Raw genomic sequence first — 13,340 nt, forward strand, 5'->3', positions numbered from 1 at the left:
GCAGATACCTATTCCACCTCCTCCAATGAAAATGGAGCAAAATCTGATTCTGTGGCCAATTTACAGCCTCACTCGTCCCTTAATTCCATCCAGAGCTCCCCTGGTCCAAAGCGTTCAACCAACACCCTGAAAAAATGGCTAACAAGCCCTGTACGTCGACTGAACAGCGGGAAGGCTGACAGCAACATCAAAAAACAGAAGAAAGTACGTGAAGGAAGGAAGAGCTTTGATTTAGGTTCCCCCAAGCCTGGAGATGAAACCACCCCTCAGGGAGACAGTGCCGATGAGGTACAAGTACACTTTGCCATTATTTTTCAAGAATACTAACTTGAACATAATGTTTTCGTTTCTGCTATCCTGTTTTTCAGTAGCTGATTAATAATCATGCCTAACAGTCTAATCTAGACTACACCCCACATCCTTTTTGTCCCAGTGCCAAGATTACCTACAATCCATAGTCTTCATCTCAGTACCAGCCCACTGAGGTGGGCTGAAGCAAGTGATCCGATGATGATGATGATGCTATTCATTCAATCATGTCCGATTTTCAGCGATTCTGCAGACCAACTCTCTCCACGTTTTCTGATCTTGTATGGCTTCTTTTATTTATTTTATGCTCTGGCTGGTGTTGGCTTTGATGGTGTCTAACCACCATGTGTTTTGGTGGCTTCGTTTCCTTTTACCGCTGACCATTCCAAGCATAACTGCCTTTTCCAGTGAGTTTGATCACATGACACGACCAAAATAAGTAAGGTGGAATTTCATGATTTTGCCCTCCAGTCTGGTTTTATATGCTCCAGTACTTACTTGTTTGTCACCTTTGTTGATCAAGGAAAGCACAGGAGCCTTTTCCAACAACACACCTCGAATGAGTCGATTTTCTTCTTGTCAAGTTTTTTCATGGTCCAACTTTCGCAACCTTAGGTAGCTATGGGAAACACAACAGCGTGGACTAATCTGCATTTAGTTGCCAGGCTGATGTCCTTGCTTTTCCATACTCACTTCATGCTCATCATTGCTGTGCAACCCAGTGCAATTTGACACTATTTCTGGACTGCATTCACTGCTTTGGTCAATCTACAATCCTAGGAAAGTGAATTCTTGAACACATTTGATCTCTGCACCGTCAATAGTTATTTTGACATTTCCATTCCTCATGGTGGCCACCAGCTTTTTTTTTTTTGATGTTCAGGAAGAGGCCAAATTCCTTGTTTTTTTCTTTAATCCTTTTGATCAGGTGTTTCAAGCCTTTTTTGGTTTCTGAGAGGAGAGTTGTGTCATCAACATATTGAAGATTGTTGATGTTTCTTCCTCCAATCTTTACTCCTGTTTTTGATACTTCAAATTCCAGCTTCCTCATGATCACTTTGGCATACAGGTTGAATAAGAAAGGTGAAAGAATGCAACCTTGCCATACTCCTTTCTCTTGAACCAATCAGTGTCTCCATGTCACAGTTCACACAGTGGCTTCCTGATTTGTGTACAGTGACTACACCAACTTGGCCAGATGTGTAGGCACCCCTAAGTCTTCTAGGGTTCTCCACAGCTTGTCATGATTGACACAAGAAAGTGATCCAATAAGGAAGTGGTATTTTCATTCAGAAAATGGAAAAAAATTCTATGTGAATGTTCTGGTCTATATGCAGAAGTCTCAAGGAGTTTGGTGACCTGCAGTACAGTACTTCAGCTGGACTGCTGCATGCAGTCATGGGGGTCTACAGCTCCATTCCCACTTCTGCTTTAGCAGCTGGAAAGTACAGAACCTCCCCAGCAGCCAACATTTTTTCTTTTCTTTTTTCTTATTAGGCTGAAGTAGGAATAATAACTTCCTGGAAGGTGTTTCACAAGGTGGTTGTTTCTACTGGTAACTTCTACAGTGTTGTTTTTCTCCTCTCCAGGAGGTGTGGAGCCTTGCTATAAAGGAGAAGCATCAGCTTCCCTGCACCTGCTGTTCTGTCCACACCACTCCAAAGCAGTCTTCAGCAGCCACAGTCCCACCCTCATGTGAGGTTGGCCCTGTTTTATAGGTGTGGCAGGAATACTGTGTGGGTAGTGGTTTTCAAAGTGATGTGTTTTCTTCCTGTCTTAAGCATATCACTGGGCATGTGGGGAAAAGATCCCAGTTCAATGATGAGATTGAAAGCTGATGACAGGAACTGTTATTTTAACTAGGTGAATCACCCTTTTGTGGCAGTGAATATTACTTGAGTGAAGCAATGAGTAAAGTTGCCCTTATATAATAGATGTAATAATATGTGTGAAATATATTCACTCATGCTCCCATATACTGTTTACTTATTAAATTGTGGCTCCATATTATGGGGTGGATCCAGGCTTACTCGTCTGCAAATAGAAGATTCTTACAGGAGGAACATGGCAGAACAGTGATTTTTTTTTTTTTCTGATATCCCTGATGACCACCATGTCTCACAGTATTCTGGAGGGTTTCCCAATCCTCAAGAACACTGTAGGAGGTGTCACCTGGCTGCATCACTCCCTTTGTCAGGGAGCAGCAGAATTTATTCATTTATTTGATTTTTATATACTGAATTCAAGTTGATTTTAATATACTGAAATGTACAACTGACTTCGTTTACTGTGCTTTTCCTGTCCTTGGTCAGATTTTGGACAGGTTTTGTCATTTAACTTGTTCATGTCTTTGTAAACATGATTCTCTTGCTTTCAGAAGAGCAAGAAAGGTTGGGGAGAAGATGAGCCAGATGAAGAATCTCATACACCACTTCCTCCGCCAATGAAGATTTTTGATAATGATCCTACACAAGATGAGATGGTAAGGCTCTAACTACATTTCTCCTTGGAATAACTTCATTAAAAAGAAAGGGGGGAAAAACCACTCCATTAGAATCTAAAACATATATGGATATATATGGTTTCATTATATAGGCATACTTTGGAGATACTGCAGGTTCAGTTCCAGACAACGACAATAAAGCAAATATTGCAATAAAGCGAGTCACATCGGTTTTTTGGTTTCCCAATGCATATAAAAGTTATGTTTACACTATACTGTAGTTTATTAGGTGTGCAATAGCATGTCTAAAAAAAAAAAGTATATATCTTAATTAAAAAAATACTTTATTGCTAAAAAAAATGGCTAATCATCACCTGATAGACTTGATTGACGCAGGGTTGCCACAAACTTTCAATTTATAAAAAAAAGCGCAGTTATCTGCGAAACACAATAAAGCAAAGTGCTATAAAATGAGGTATGCCTATACTTGTTTATGTTTTGCTAGAAAAAATTGAACTAAATTATCTACCTTCAAAATCTTGGTTATATACTTGTTTATTAATGTCCATTTCCCACTTAAAATCTTTATAATTTAACCTGCTTACATTTGTAGCTTGATTTTTTTAAATTCATACTTTTTATAGGTATGAAATAATGCTTCATATATTTTCTTGGGACTTTCAGACTTCTTAGCAGTCAGACCTCTTAGCAATTTGCATTAAAATTCAGTTGTCCACCAAGAACATTCTGGACATTGTAAGCACTTCTGAATTGCACTGTAGTGAAAATCTTCAGTTTCCCTTTGGGCATTGTTTTATTACCATCTCCTTCCTTAAACTGAGAGTAATTTTAAAAACATACCGAAATATTTCCCTGCTACATCAAAAAAACCCAAGGCAAAGTATTGTTTCAGGAAAACATATTTTCTACTATTGATCTTGTCACTGAGATTTCTTAAAATTTTTGGGAACCTCTTTGGATCACCATTATTATATAGCAGTTGATCCTCAGGTGATCTTGAACAAAAGCTCCCATCATCTCCAACCTGTTTGAAGCCATGCATAATGTAAGAATTTGATTCCACCATTCTCCCTTTATATATTATTCAAATCTTCTACTCCATAAATTTTTTGACCTCAGTTATCTAGAATTGACCGTCAACCACCTAAAGTCTGCCTTATTCTTCTCTTGATCATCTTTTTTTGTTTATTTATAAGTCAAAATTGTCTGTTTTTCCTATAAAACATTTTTAGTTGTTCTTTATCCAGTACTTCATAAGACATCTTGCATTTTGGGAAGTAAGATAGCAATTCTTCAGTAGCTTTTCTAACAAATCCAAAAGTGCTAAGTAAGTTATTCACTCAAATCCACCAAAGATTTCCAAGAAACAGTAGAAGGACTATGTACTTTTTCTTCTGAAGGTTGGTTTCGTATCCTGTACCCCCACAATCTGCTTCTTAGTTGGGGAAGATAATAAGTAATAACCATGTCATTATTTGGAACAATAAGCTTTTGGAGAAGCAAATTTTGGTAGAATGTCCTACAGAAAATGATGCAACTGTCCCTTGCTCTTTGATACAACCTTCCAATATAGATTTCAGCTTCCTACAGCTCTTTTGATTGCAACCAAAACCAAAATACTTTGGTGGTATTGAACACTACAAAGACTTTAAAGTTTGAAATTGATATTTTCATGGATTGCTGAACATTGGAGCTCTTCATTTATAACCTAGACACGTTGATAACGTCAGGGAAAAAATGGCCAATAGAGCAATATTGGCTATCTTTTTGATCAGAAGACTGAAGAATAGTTAATGTTGTGGATTTTACTTTACTTGGAAGGATTACATGTGTGAGTTCATGTATCATGTAAAGTCATAATGTGGTTTGTTGTGTTCACTCAGCCATTGTAGTTTGTATGCCGTGGTTTATTGCTTAGTGTAGTATCTGAATCCAGCCATAATGCTTATTGAATGAACTGCAATGAAAACAAACTGTGACTCTGCACTGCTGTCTGTACACAGCCAAAAAATTAAAATAAATTACAAGTTCTTACTTTCCAAAGGGAGAAGAGATTGCTAGCAGTTCTACTTTCCTTAAATGTATATTAATTTGTGCTGTGTTCACTTTGAAAATTATTTGGAACAAGTCTGTTGGATCCTGTAAATCTTGTTCACACAGAAATCTGAAAAAAGATGGGCTTCTCTAATGAACAACAGAGAAGTACTGTGCTTTCACATGATCTGAAATACTATTTCTGAATAATTTTTGAAGCTTGCACAGCTCTATTAATTATTAGTAAGAGTTAATTCTTCTGCATTCCACGTTAAAGTAATCTTTCTCATAACTTGGTATTGCTTTAATATGGCTTGCTGGTAGCCTATCAGTCACTTAGAATCAGTGAGAGAAGATATACAAAATGTCTAGTGTACAATATTTGTAGGGAATAAAGCAACAAGAATGATGCATCACTCAGCAGCTGTTCTTAACAAACCTTTACCTGGCACTGCTGCCTAATGCTTATACAACAGCCCATTTTATTGAGAGAGTTATTTGCCTGTCACTACTTGGGCCCAATTCAACCACACTTATTAATTTCACTACAGTTTTTTTTAGAGTTTGATTACTTTACTCTTCCTTCAGAGAAATCTACACCTGTGGGGATCATTAAGTTATATAAAGATTAATTTATAAAAAGTCATCTACCCCTCAAGAGCATATGTGACCCACATCTAAGTATTACACAAGTCTCAGACTGGTTATACATTTTTCTGACTATGTTCAGTTTCTTCTTGCATAGAAGAATTGGAACATGTAGAAAAAGATATTTTTTGAAGGGAGGCAGTAATCGATTGGAGTATTTTAGGAGCCAGAATCAAGCTAGCCCTCTGCATTTGCCTCTTTGTTAGTGGTACCCTCAGAGGAGGAGGAGTGGATCAGAAACTCATGTTGCCATATACTTCATCTGAGAACTAGTTATGTGGAAGAACTTGTGAGTCTGATATCCCAAAATTTATATATGTGAATGTGTGTGCAAGAAAGGAAGATCAATAGATTGTATAAGGCCCAGTTGTTCTTCCATTTGCTCCAGAAATATTCACTACCTGGCTTTAAAACAGCCAAGTCCCAGGATCTAGCCTTTAGAATCTAAGTAGATATTTACACATTCAACAACCATCTATTTTACTACTCTGAAACTAGTAGGGTAAATAGGTAAACAGAATATATGAATTGGAGAGTAACTGCTTCAAATGGTACTTTTCTAAGGTAGAAAATGGGCCAGGGTGGGGGAAGTTCTGGACATATTTTAAAAATGTCTAATGCTCTGTGAAGTGTCACCCACAAAAATTGTAACATGAACTGAAGCTATTTTGTTTTCTCTCATAGATTCTTGTTTGACAGTTCTAATAGAATAAAGATGCTAGCAACTGATATTCTTATCTGTCTTTCCCACTCATGTTTTCAAAGATGTCAGTGGAAAGAAGTGACAGTCTAAGTGCCTTTTTGTTTTAATCTTAAATCATATATTGAACATCTAGCAGAATTCAGCAGTTGTGTACAGTACAGAATGGTTTTTGCAGATAGAATACTGGGCTAGCTGTACAATTAGCTTGATCCAACTTTTTTCTTGTGCTATGTAAGCTATAGAAATTAGCATAGTAAGAACAGAGATACATGTACTTCTTACTGTTCTGTAGGCTGACAGGAATGCAAAGCCTTTCTCCCCCCGCCCCCCAAATATTTTATATATCTAGCATCTGCTGATTCAGAAGAACACAAGACTGTTGATATCTTGAAATATGTAAGCCAAAAAACAAAAAAACAACACTGTTCTCTATGGCATTTTTGTGTGACTACATTTTGTGTTTTTTAGAAAAAAACTTCAAACCACCATGGGCATAAATTCTAATTACAGCTGCAGAACTATTTTTGGGGGTTTGCCAATCTGTTGTTGAGTCCTGTGCCTTGTATATGTCATGGTCTCCCGCCCATAAACTCTTCATGCTCCTGCCATGTTTTTCCTGCTTTTAACCCAATGTATGACCTCAAACTGCTAACCTGTTGGCTTTCCTCTTCTCATTCCTGCTAACCTACTGTTCCTTTGCAAACTGGTGTCTTGCAGTCTTCCTCTTTGCTAGCTTCTCGACAGACCAGCTCTGATGTTCCAACTGCTGCGGATCTTGTCAGTGCAATAGAAAAATTGGTCAAAAGCAAGCTGGTAAGTGTAGAGTCCTGGGATTCACTGAAGAAAAACATTATAGTTTGGCTACACAGAAAGTCAATAATTACTTCCTCTGCCAGATGATCCTGCTTTTCTCATCTATTTTGTTCTGCACACATGCTGAGTATCTAACCAAATCTTAGGGTGTTCTGTAGTCCTTTTAATTATACAGGTAGTCCTCGATTTATGATCATTCATTTAATGACTGTTTGAAGTCATGACATTGAAGTCATGACATTGCTGAAAAAGTGACATATGACTGGTCCTCACACTTATAACTGTTGCAGTGTCTCCATGGTCACATGATCAAAATTTGGGTGCTTGGCAGCTGGCATGTATTTGTGATGGTTGCAGCATCCCAGGGTCACATGATCACCATTTGCGACCTTCCCAGGGAGCTTCCAACAAGTACAGTCAATGGGGGAAGCCCAATTTGCTTAACAACCATGGTGATTCGCTTAACCACAGTAAAAAAAAAAAATTGTAAGATCGGGCACGGCTCACTTAATGGCTGCATTGCTTAGTGAAGGACATTCCAGTCCCAATTGTGGTTGTAAGTTGAGGACTGCCTATATATTGAGGTCCCAATTGTGGTCGTAAGTTGAGGACTGCCTGTAAAAAACATGTTTGTAAAATACGTCTATTGATCAACGCTGATTCATACGTTGTATGCATTATTTGATAAGATAATGACTGCAGTTTTTCTGTCACAACAACTTTTGTGACATTAGTGGAAAAATGCCAATACAAACTGATATAAAAAGTATAGAAATGCTGCCATGAAAATTTTTTCAGAATGTGTTAGTTGTTTTAAGTGTTTGCTATAAGTGATGCTTATTGCTTCATGTATGATAGTCAGCTTTTTTGCCTTAATAGAGAGTTTTGGAAACTTTGATTCAAGGATGTTTGGTGTATTATTCATGAGGCCATATGTTCAGTTTAATGTTCCACCTTGGTTAAAAGAACTTCAGTTTACTCATAAATTAAGAGTGTACAATGCAATGAGGAATATGAACAAGAACAATAATCTTGGACAAGGCCTATGCAAGAACGTTTAGGAACAAGCTTTGTTGAACCCAATGAAAGAGCTGCAAGGACTATGCTCAAGACTGAACAGCATTAAGTGACATGTTTTAATAATTAAACGTTGTAAATACTCAGCTGGCTGAAAGTAAAATGGCAGCAGCTCAGTATTCAGGCTGGCTGTAATACAACAATTTGTTTTAGTTTAATTCCTTTGAAAATCAGCTTTGTGCCCATGGTTTTATCTCAGAAATTTTTGTGTATCTAGATTTCTGCTTGACATTCTGACTTGTTAATCCAATTTTCTGTGATTGTCTGCACTGGGAAACAGTAGTTTAAACTCTGCTTGCAAACAGGCTTCTGACCTTGAAAAAAAATTATCCATTTAGTTAGAAGAATTGCTATTCAGGCATCACTTCTGTTGTGCTAGAAACTGTTCTCTCATAGTATTAAGCAGATTGATAGCTGTTTCAAATGAAAGAAGTATGATGTAAATGGTGTTGAATGCTTTAGGGTAGATTAAATGTTAAGCAGATATGGTGAATGTGATGTTGTGAAAAATATCTGGGAAATAATACAATCTTTTTATGTGTAAAATGAAATTCACCAGAATGAAAAACTGATCTTGAACGATAGAGTATATTTATCTTTTTTAAAAAGGTGTGACATGCTGCTGGTGTTTCAGATCAGCAATACTAGTTATTGAAAAATCCCCTTCATTAATCCAACCCTTATTTTACTATAACAATTTAAATTTGTGCATCTTGTCTAAAGTAAAATAGCCAGCTATATATCCCTGAAATATATCTGGGGACTGGGGGGTAATCTGCTTCTATCTGCAAATTGGGTTCTGTTTTGTGTTAGATCACCAAGTTCTGATCTTGATAATTGCTAGTGGCGATTGCTGCAAAACAATCCATTGATAAGAACAGAAACATGTAGCAGAGAAAAAAAGGAATATAACCCTATGTCTATTTGTTTTCCAAGATTAAAGCTTACTGAGATGAGTTTTTTGGTCAGTGTATTTTATTTTATTTTATTTGGTAAATTTATATAGCCGCCCATCCCACATACATGACTAGATGGCATATATAGCTAAAAAACACAAAAACAATACAATAAAATAACCAAACACAGCACAGCAAAAATTATAAAAAAACATTAAAAGCAATAAAAACCATTAAAAAAACTTTTTTTTTTCAAAATAAAATTCTTGGAACATTTTTATTGCAACTTTTGGCTTCTATTCTGTTTAGGGCCAATCTGGAATATTCTAAGAAAAAACAGGAAGTTTCTGGAATAAATGAGATGTTCTAAGAAGCAAAATGAATTACTGATTCTTTGTTAATTCCCCACCCATCCCCTAAATAAAAGCAAATTGGAAATATTTTCTTCATGATTATTATAAATCTAGAATACCAGAGAAAAAAAGATAAATGTATTGTCTAGTTAGTGGTTATAATTTTTAGTTTAATTTTTTGTCTTTTTTTTTCTCTCTCCTGTATTTCTTAAGACATTAGAAGGAGGCTCATACCGAGGAAGCTTAAAAGATAGTACTGGATGCTTGAATGAAAGTGTGACACCTTCAACTCCTCCTTCAAGAAACCTTGAAGAGGAACAAAAAGCCAAAGCTATGAGAGGCAGGATGTAAGTTTGTTGTTGATCTCTTTTGTAACTGTATCTGATGCCTTCTACCACTAGTAGTTTAGAAATGTCTGTCAGAACAAACTCCCTTCAGCCACAATCCATGTTATCAAGAGCAGATTTGATATATCCATAATGGTTGTTAAGTAGGGAGGAGGGCAAATTTTATTCTGCAGGGAAAACTATTTGCATGAAATTGAATGGAGCCTAAAATGTATACTTCTGATGTAGAATACAGTACACATTTATAAGAGTGGTAATACCAGAATCAGGTAAAACAAGGAGGCTGTAGATATTAGCCAGCATGTCCCTTCTACCCTTTGATCTTGCTTTGATTCAGTCAAAATCACGCTGAAAACTTAGAGATTCACAGGGAGTCACTTGTGCTGAAGACAAGGAGAGTGATCTAAATCTAGTTCTTCTGTTATTGTTATTTTTACATAATGAAAAAGATGGTTAGTAGAAGATGAGGATTATTCTGGTAGGCCTTAAGTCAGCTTCTATTACCTTACCTACACTATTTAAATTTAGATTTAGTTTTGGTCAGTGCTTGGACTAGAGGCCTTCATGAAACCTATATACTCTTTTGAATTCTAGGTTTGTTCTAAATGAACTGGTACAAACAGAGAAAGACTATGTCAAAGACTTAGGAACTGTGGTGGAGGTGAGTTAAAATAAATTAGATATAAACTGGTTTTTTTGGTAAAAGGCTAATATCAGGAATTTTTAAATCACAGTCTGATTAATACTGTCTTAATATTGACTTTTTGCAAGCCATTTTAAGTATTCTTAAAAGCCTAATTGATTTGTAATACAACAAGTCCTTAAGGCTCATCTAAATGTAATGTGTATCTCTAAAATATTAATACAGGAACTGGAACTAAAACAGACTCTTGATCTCTTGGATAAAAAGATCTGCTATTACAATGTGTAGTTGATTCTTGTTTGGTTGAGAAGTGAATATTATTACTGGTTATAGTCTAGTCTGCCATTGCTTAGTCACTGATTTTTTTTCTTTGTCAAGGGATTCATGAAAAGAATAGAAGAAAAAGGTGTTCCTGAAGATATGAAAGGGAAAGACAAGATTGTATTTGGAAACATTCACCAGATCTATGATTGGCACAAAGAGTAAGTCAATAAGCTACCATAAGCAACTAATGTTAAATTGTACAATATTTCTTTATATTCAGATGCATTTAATTTGACCAGTCATTACTCCTCCCTTTCTCCCCTCATTCACATGCAACCCAAATACCCAGATACTTCCCATTAGCATAGCTCCACTCCTGTGGCACTATGTAGCATAATTTTTTTCACCGTATTCTAAGTACCTTCTATATCCAGTGTTTACATCCATACTTTCTATTCTTTCTGTTAGAATATTAATTTATGTTTCTCATATAGAACTTGTAGATATGTTTTGGCATGGGATGTGAATCTGTCTTCCAGAAGTCATTCTACTTTTATTTGGTATCTTTCACTTCTTTCATCCTTTTTTTCCCCAAAAAATTCACTCTTGATATTACTAAATAATGGTTTGTTCCACATTCAGAACCTCTTATTACTCTTGTATCCTTCATTCGTTTTCACAGTTTTGTTGTAAACAGTTAGATCAGTCTTGGTTTTTGCTTCATTCTTTTTCCATCTGTACATATGTATGAATAGGCTTATGCTTAAATCATGTATTGGAAACAAAGATAATGTTTTCTAAGCAGATGCTCACCAAAAATTCACCATTGTCATTCATTCCTGGGTCTCATCTCATTCCCATCCATCTGTTCATATCACCTTATAGAATGTACTTTTCTCCTGGGTTGTATTCATGCAGAATGTTGCACAGATCCCCCCCAAATTCACCCATAGCTCTTCCATTATCTTCATTCACAAGACAATAACATGCAACTATCACAGACCTATATATTCCTACTTTCATACGCATCCACAGCAACCTAGATGTGGTTTTTTAATCATTTCATTCATAATTAAACCTATTGCTTCACTTCCCTGCATGTATTCAGCAACTCAATTCCACAAGATCAGGCTACCTGAATTCAGATCTGTGACATTCCTCCCCTTTCTGTTAGTTTCACAGACATGTGACATACGTATTTTTCTTCCTTTTCTTTCATTTGTTAATTCATAGTCTTTAGTCTGACATTACAGACAAACTAAAGTCTTGGCAGCTTTCCATATGTCATGATCAAAACCAGGTAAGTCCATAGATACTGAGACCCACTGCCCATCATGGGTTTGGTTAATAAGGCTTTCACAGAATGCTTGAGAAAGAAGATATAGGCTAGGTTACTGGCCTCAGTTGCAGTTATGCTCCTTGTAGCATTCCCTGCTAACAATAAGGACAGTACTTGTTTTGGTACATTTTGACCAATGTGCCATAAGCAGAACAAAAGCCCAGTTTACCCCAGTTTACCCCAACCAGGATGATTACGCTATTTTATGCAAGTGAGGATCTCTCATCTGGAGACTACCTTGTGAGCCAATATATTTGTCGCCCACATCCCACCAACTGCAAGGTCTATTGAGTGTATTGATATACTCTCAGGATTTAAAACTGGCTCCTGCATGACATGCACACAGTGGATAAAAGTGATTGATCTTTATTTTAAAGGGATGTAAAAGTTCACGGGAGGATATTCAAGGAAGAAAGCTTTCAGAGGAGATTTAAAAAGGAGTTTTCCTCCAAAGTGCAGATCTAGGTAGAGGTATTTACTACAAACATAACAAATCCACACTCAAAAGCATATAATGTTGCATAAACAAGGAAGTATTGAACACAAATGATAGGCTACATCAGCAAAAACTTTGTGATAGTGATGCCACTAAAACTGGTTCATAGTGCTAGCCTAACACTGTCATAGCTAAAGGATTGGGACAGGGAAAACATTGTTCCAGTATTGTTCTGATTCTTCTCTAGCTGTTGGCATTAGCTGAAAAAGATTATGATTTATTTAAAAAAAAAAAAGGACTGCTGTTATATTGTACCTGCTGTTCTTTTATTGCTGGAATTATAGTCCTGGCCCTCCCTGTTATTTAAAATTGTATCTCTGGCGAGGATCAATAGGATTTTGCACTTTTAAACAATGTTTATTGCAAGACAATTCAGGATTGCAAGTTGGAATTAATTGTTGGCATGACAACTGCCTGAAATGTGAGTAAAGCAATATTGGCAAGGAAATACAGCATTAGGTGAAGCTACAATTTATATGCAAGTACTAGCAGAAAAGAGAGAATAAAGTTGGGATTGAAGGGAGAGGAGTTTGTAGAATTACAACCCCTCTTTCTGTCTGAGCCTTTTGCTAGAATTATGTGCAGTTATCACTGTTACCATTGTCTTGAAAGCACACAATTCTCCTATAATTATTTTGCTGTATTTTTAATAACTTAGTAAGCATAATATGTAATAAAAGTCAGACAAAAATAAAAAGAAATGAGTGCTAAAATGAGCTGTGCATATTTGAAAGTAGATGCTATTAGGATACAAGCTATAGGTAGTCTTCAGGTTACAGTGGCAATTGGGACCAGAATTTCCATCGCTAAGTGATGCAGTCGTAAAGTGTGATGTCACATGACCACATTGCTTAGCAGCAGCAATCCCAGCAGTCAAGGCTGCCATCATAACTCCAGGACTGTGCAGGTCATTAAGCAGGAAGTAGGAGTCCCAGGCAAGGAGCGCAGGCAGAT

General features: G+C 36.6%; 1 protein-coding gene across 5 annotated transcripts in view; it reads left to right on the top strand.

The window, feature by feature from the left end:
* KALRN (kalirin RhoGEF kinase) overlaps positions 1-13,340 on the top strand; it is a 543,871-nt gene that overhangs the window by 482,539 nt on the left and 47,992 nt on the right. For 2 of the 5 annotated variants that reach the window (XM_088146449.1, XM_088146452.1), the window contains 5 exons: positions 5-288; positions 2,687-2,791; positions 9,511-9,644; positions 10,239-10,305; positions 10,666-10,769. In XM_088146449.1, coding sequence (XP_088002575.1) covers positions 5-288; positions 2,687-2,791; positions 9,511-9,644; positions 10,239-10,305; positions 10,666-10,769 — 694 coding nt within the window. Of the gene's footprint in view, positions 1-4; positions 289-2,686; positions 2,792-6,875; positions 6,972-9,510; positions 9,645-10,238; positions 10,306-10,665; positions 10,770-13,340 lie in introns of all 5 variants that reach the window. The other 3 variants (XM_088146453.1, XM_088146451.1, XM_088146450.1) reach the window with 3 other exon arrangements.

Source organism: Python bivittatus, unplaced genomic scaffold (genome assembly GCF_059951505.1).
Source record: "Python bivittatus isolate LINGU-HERP-01145 unplaced genomic scaffold, Pbiv_v1 ctg000480_np1212, whole genome shotgun sequence".
In the NCBI taxonomy this organism is placed as follows: Eukaryota; Metazoa; Chordata; class Lepidosauria; order Squamata; family Pythonidae; genus Python; species Python bivittatus.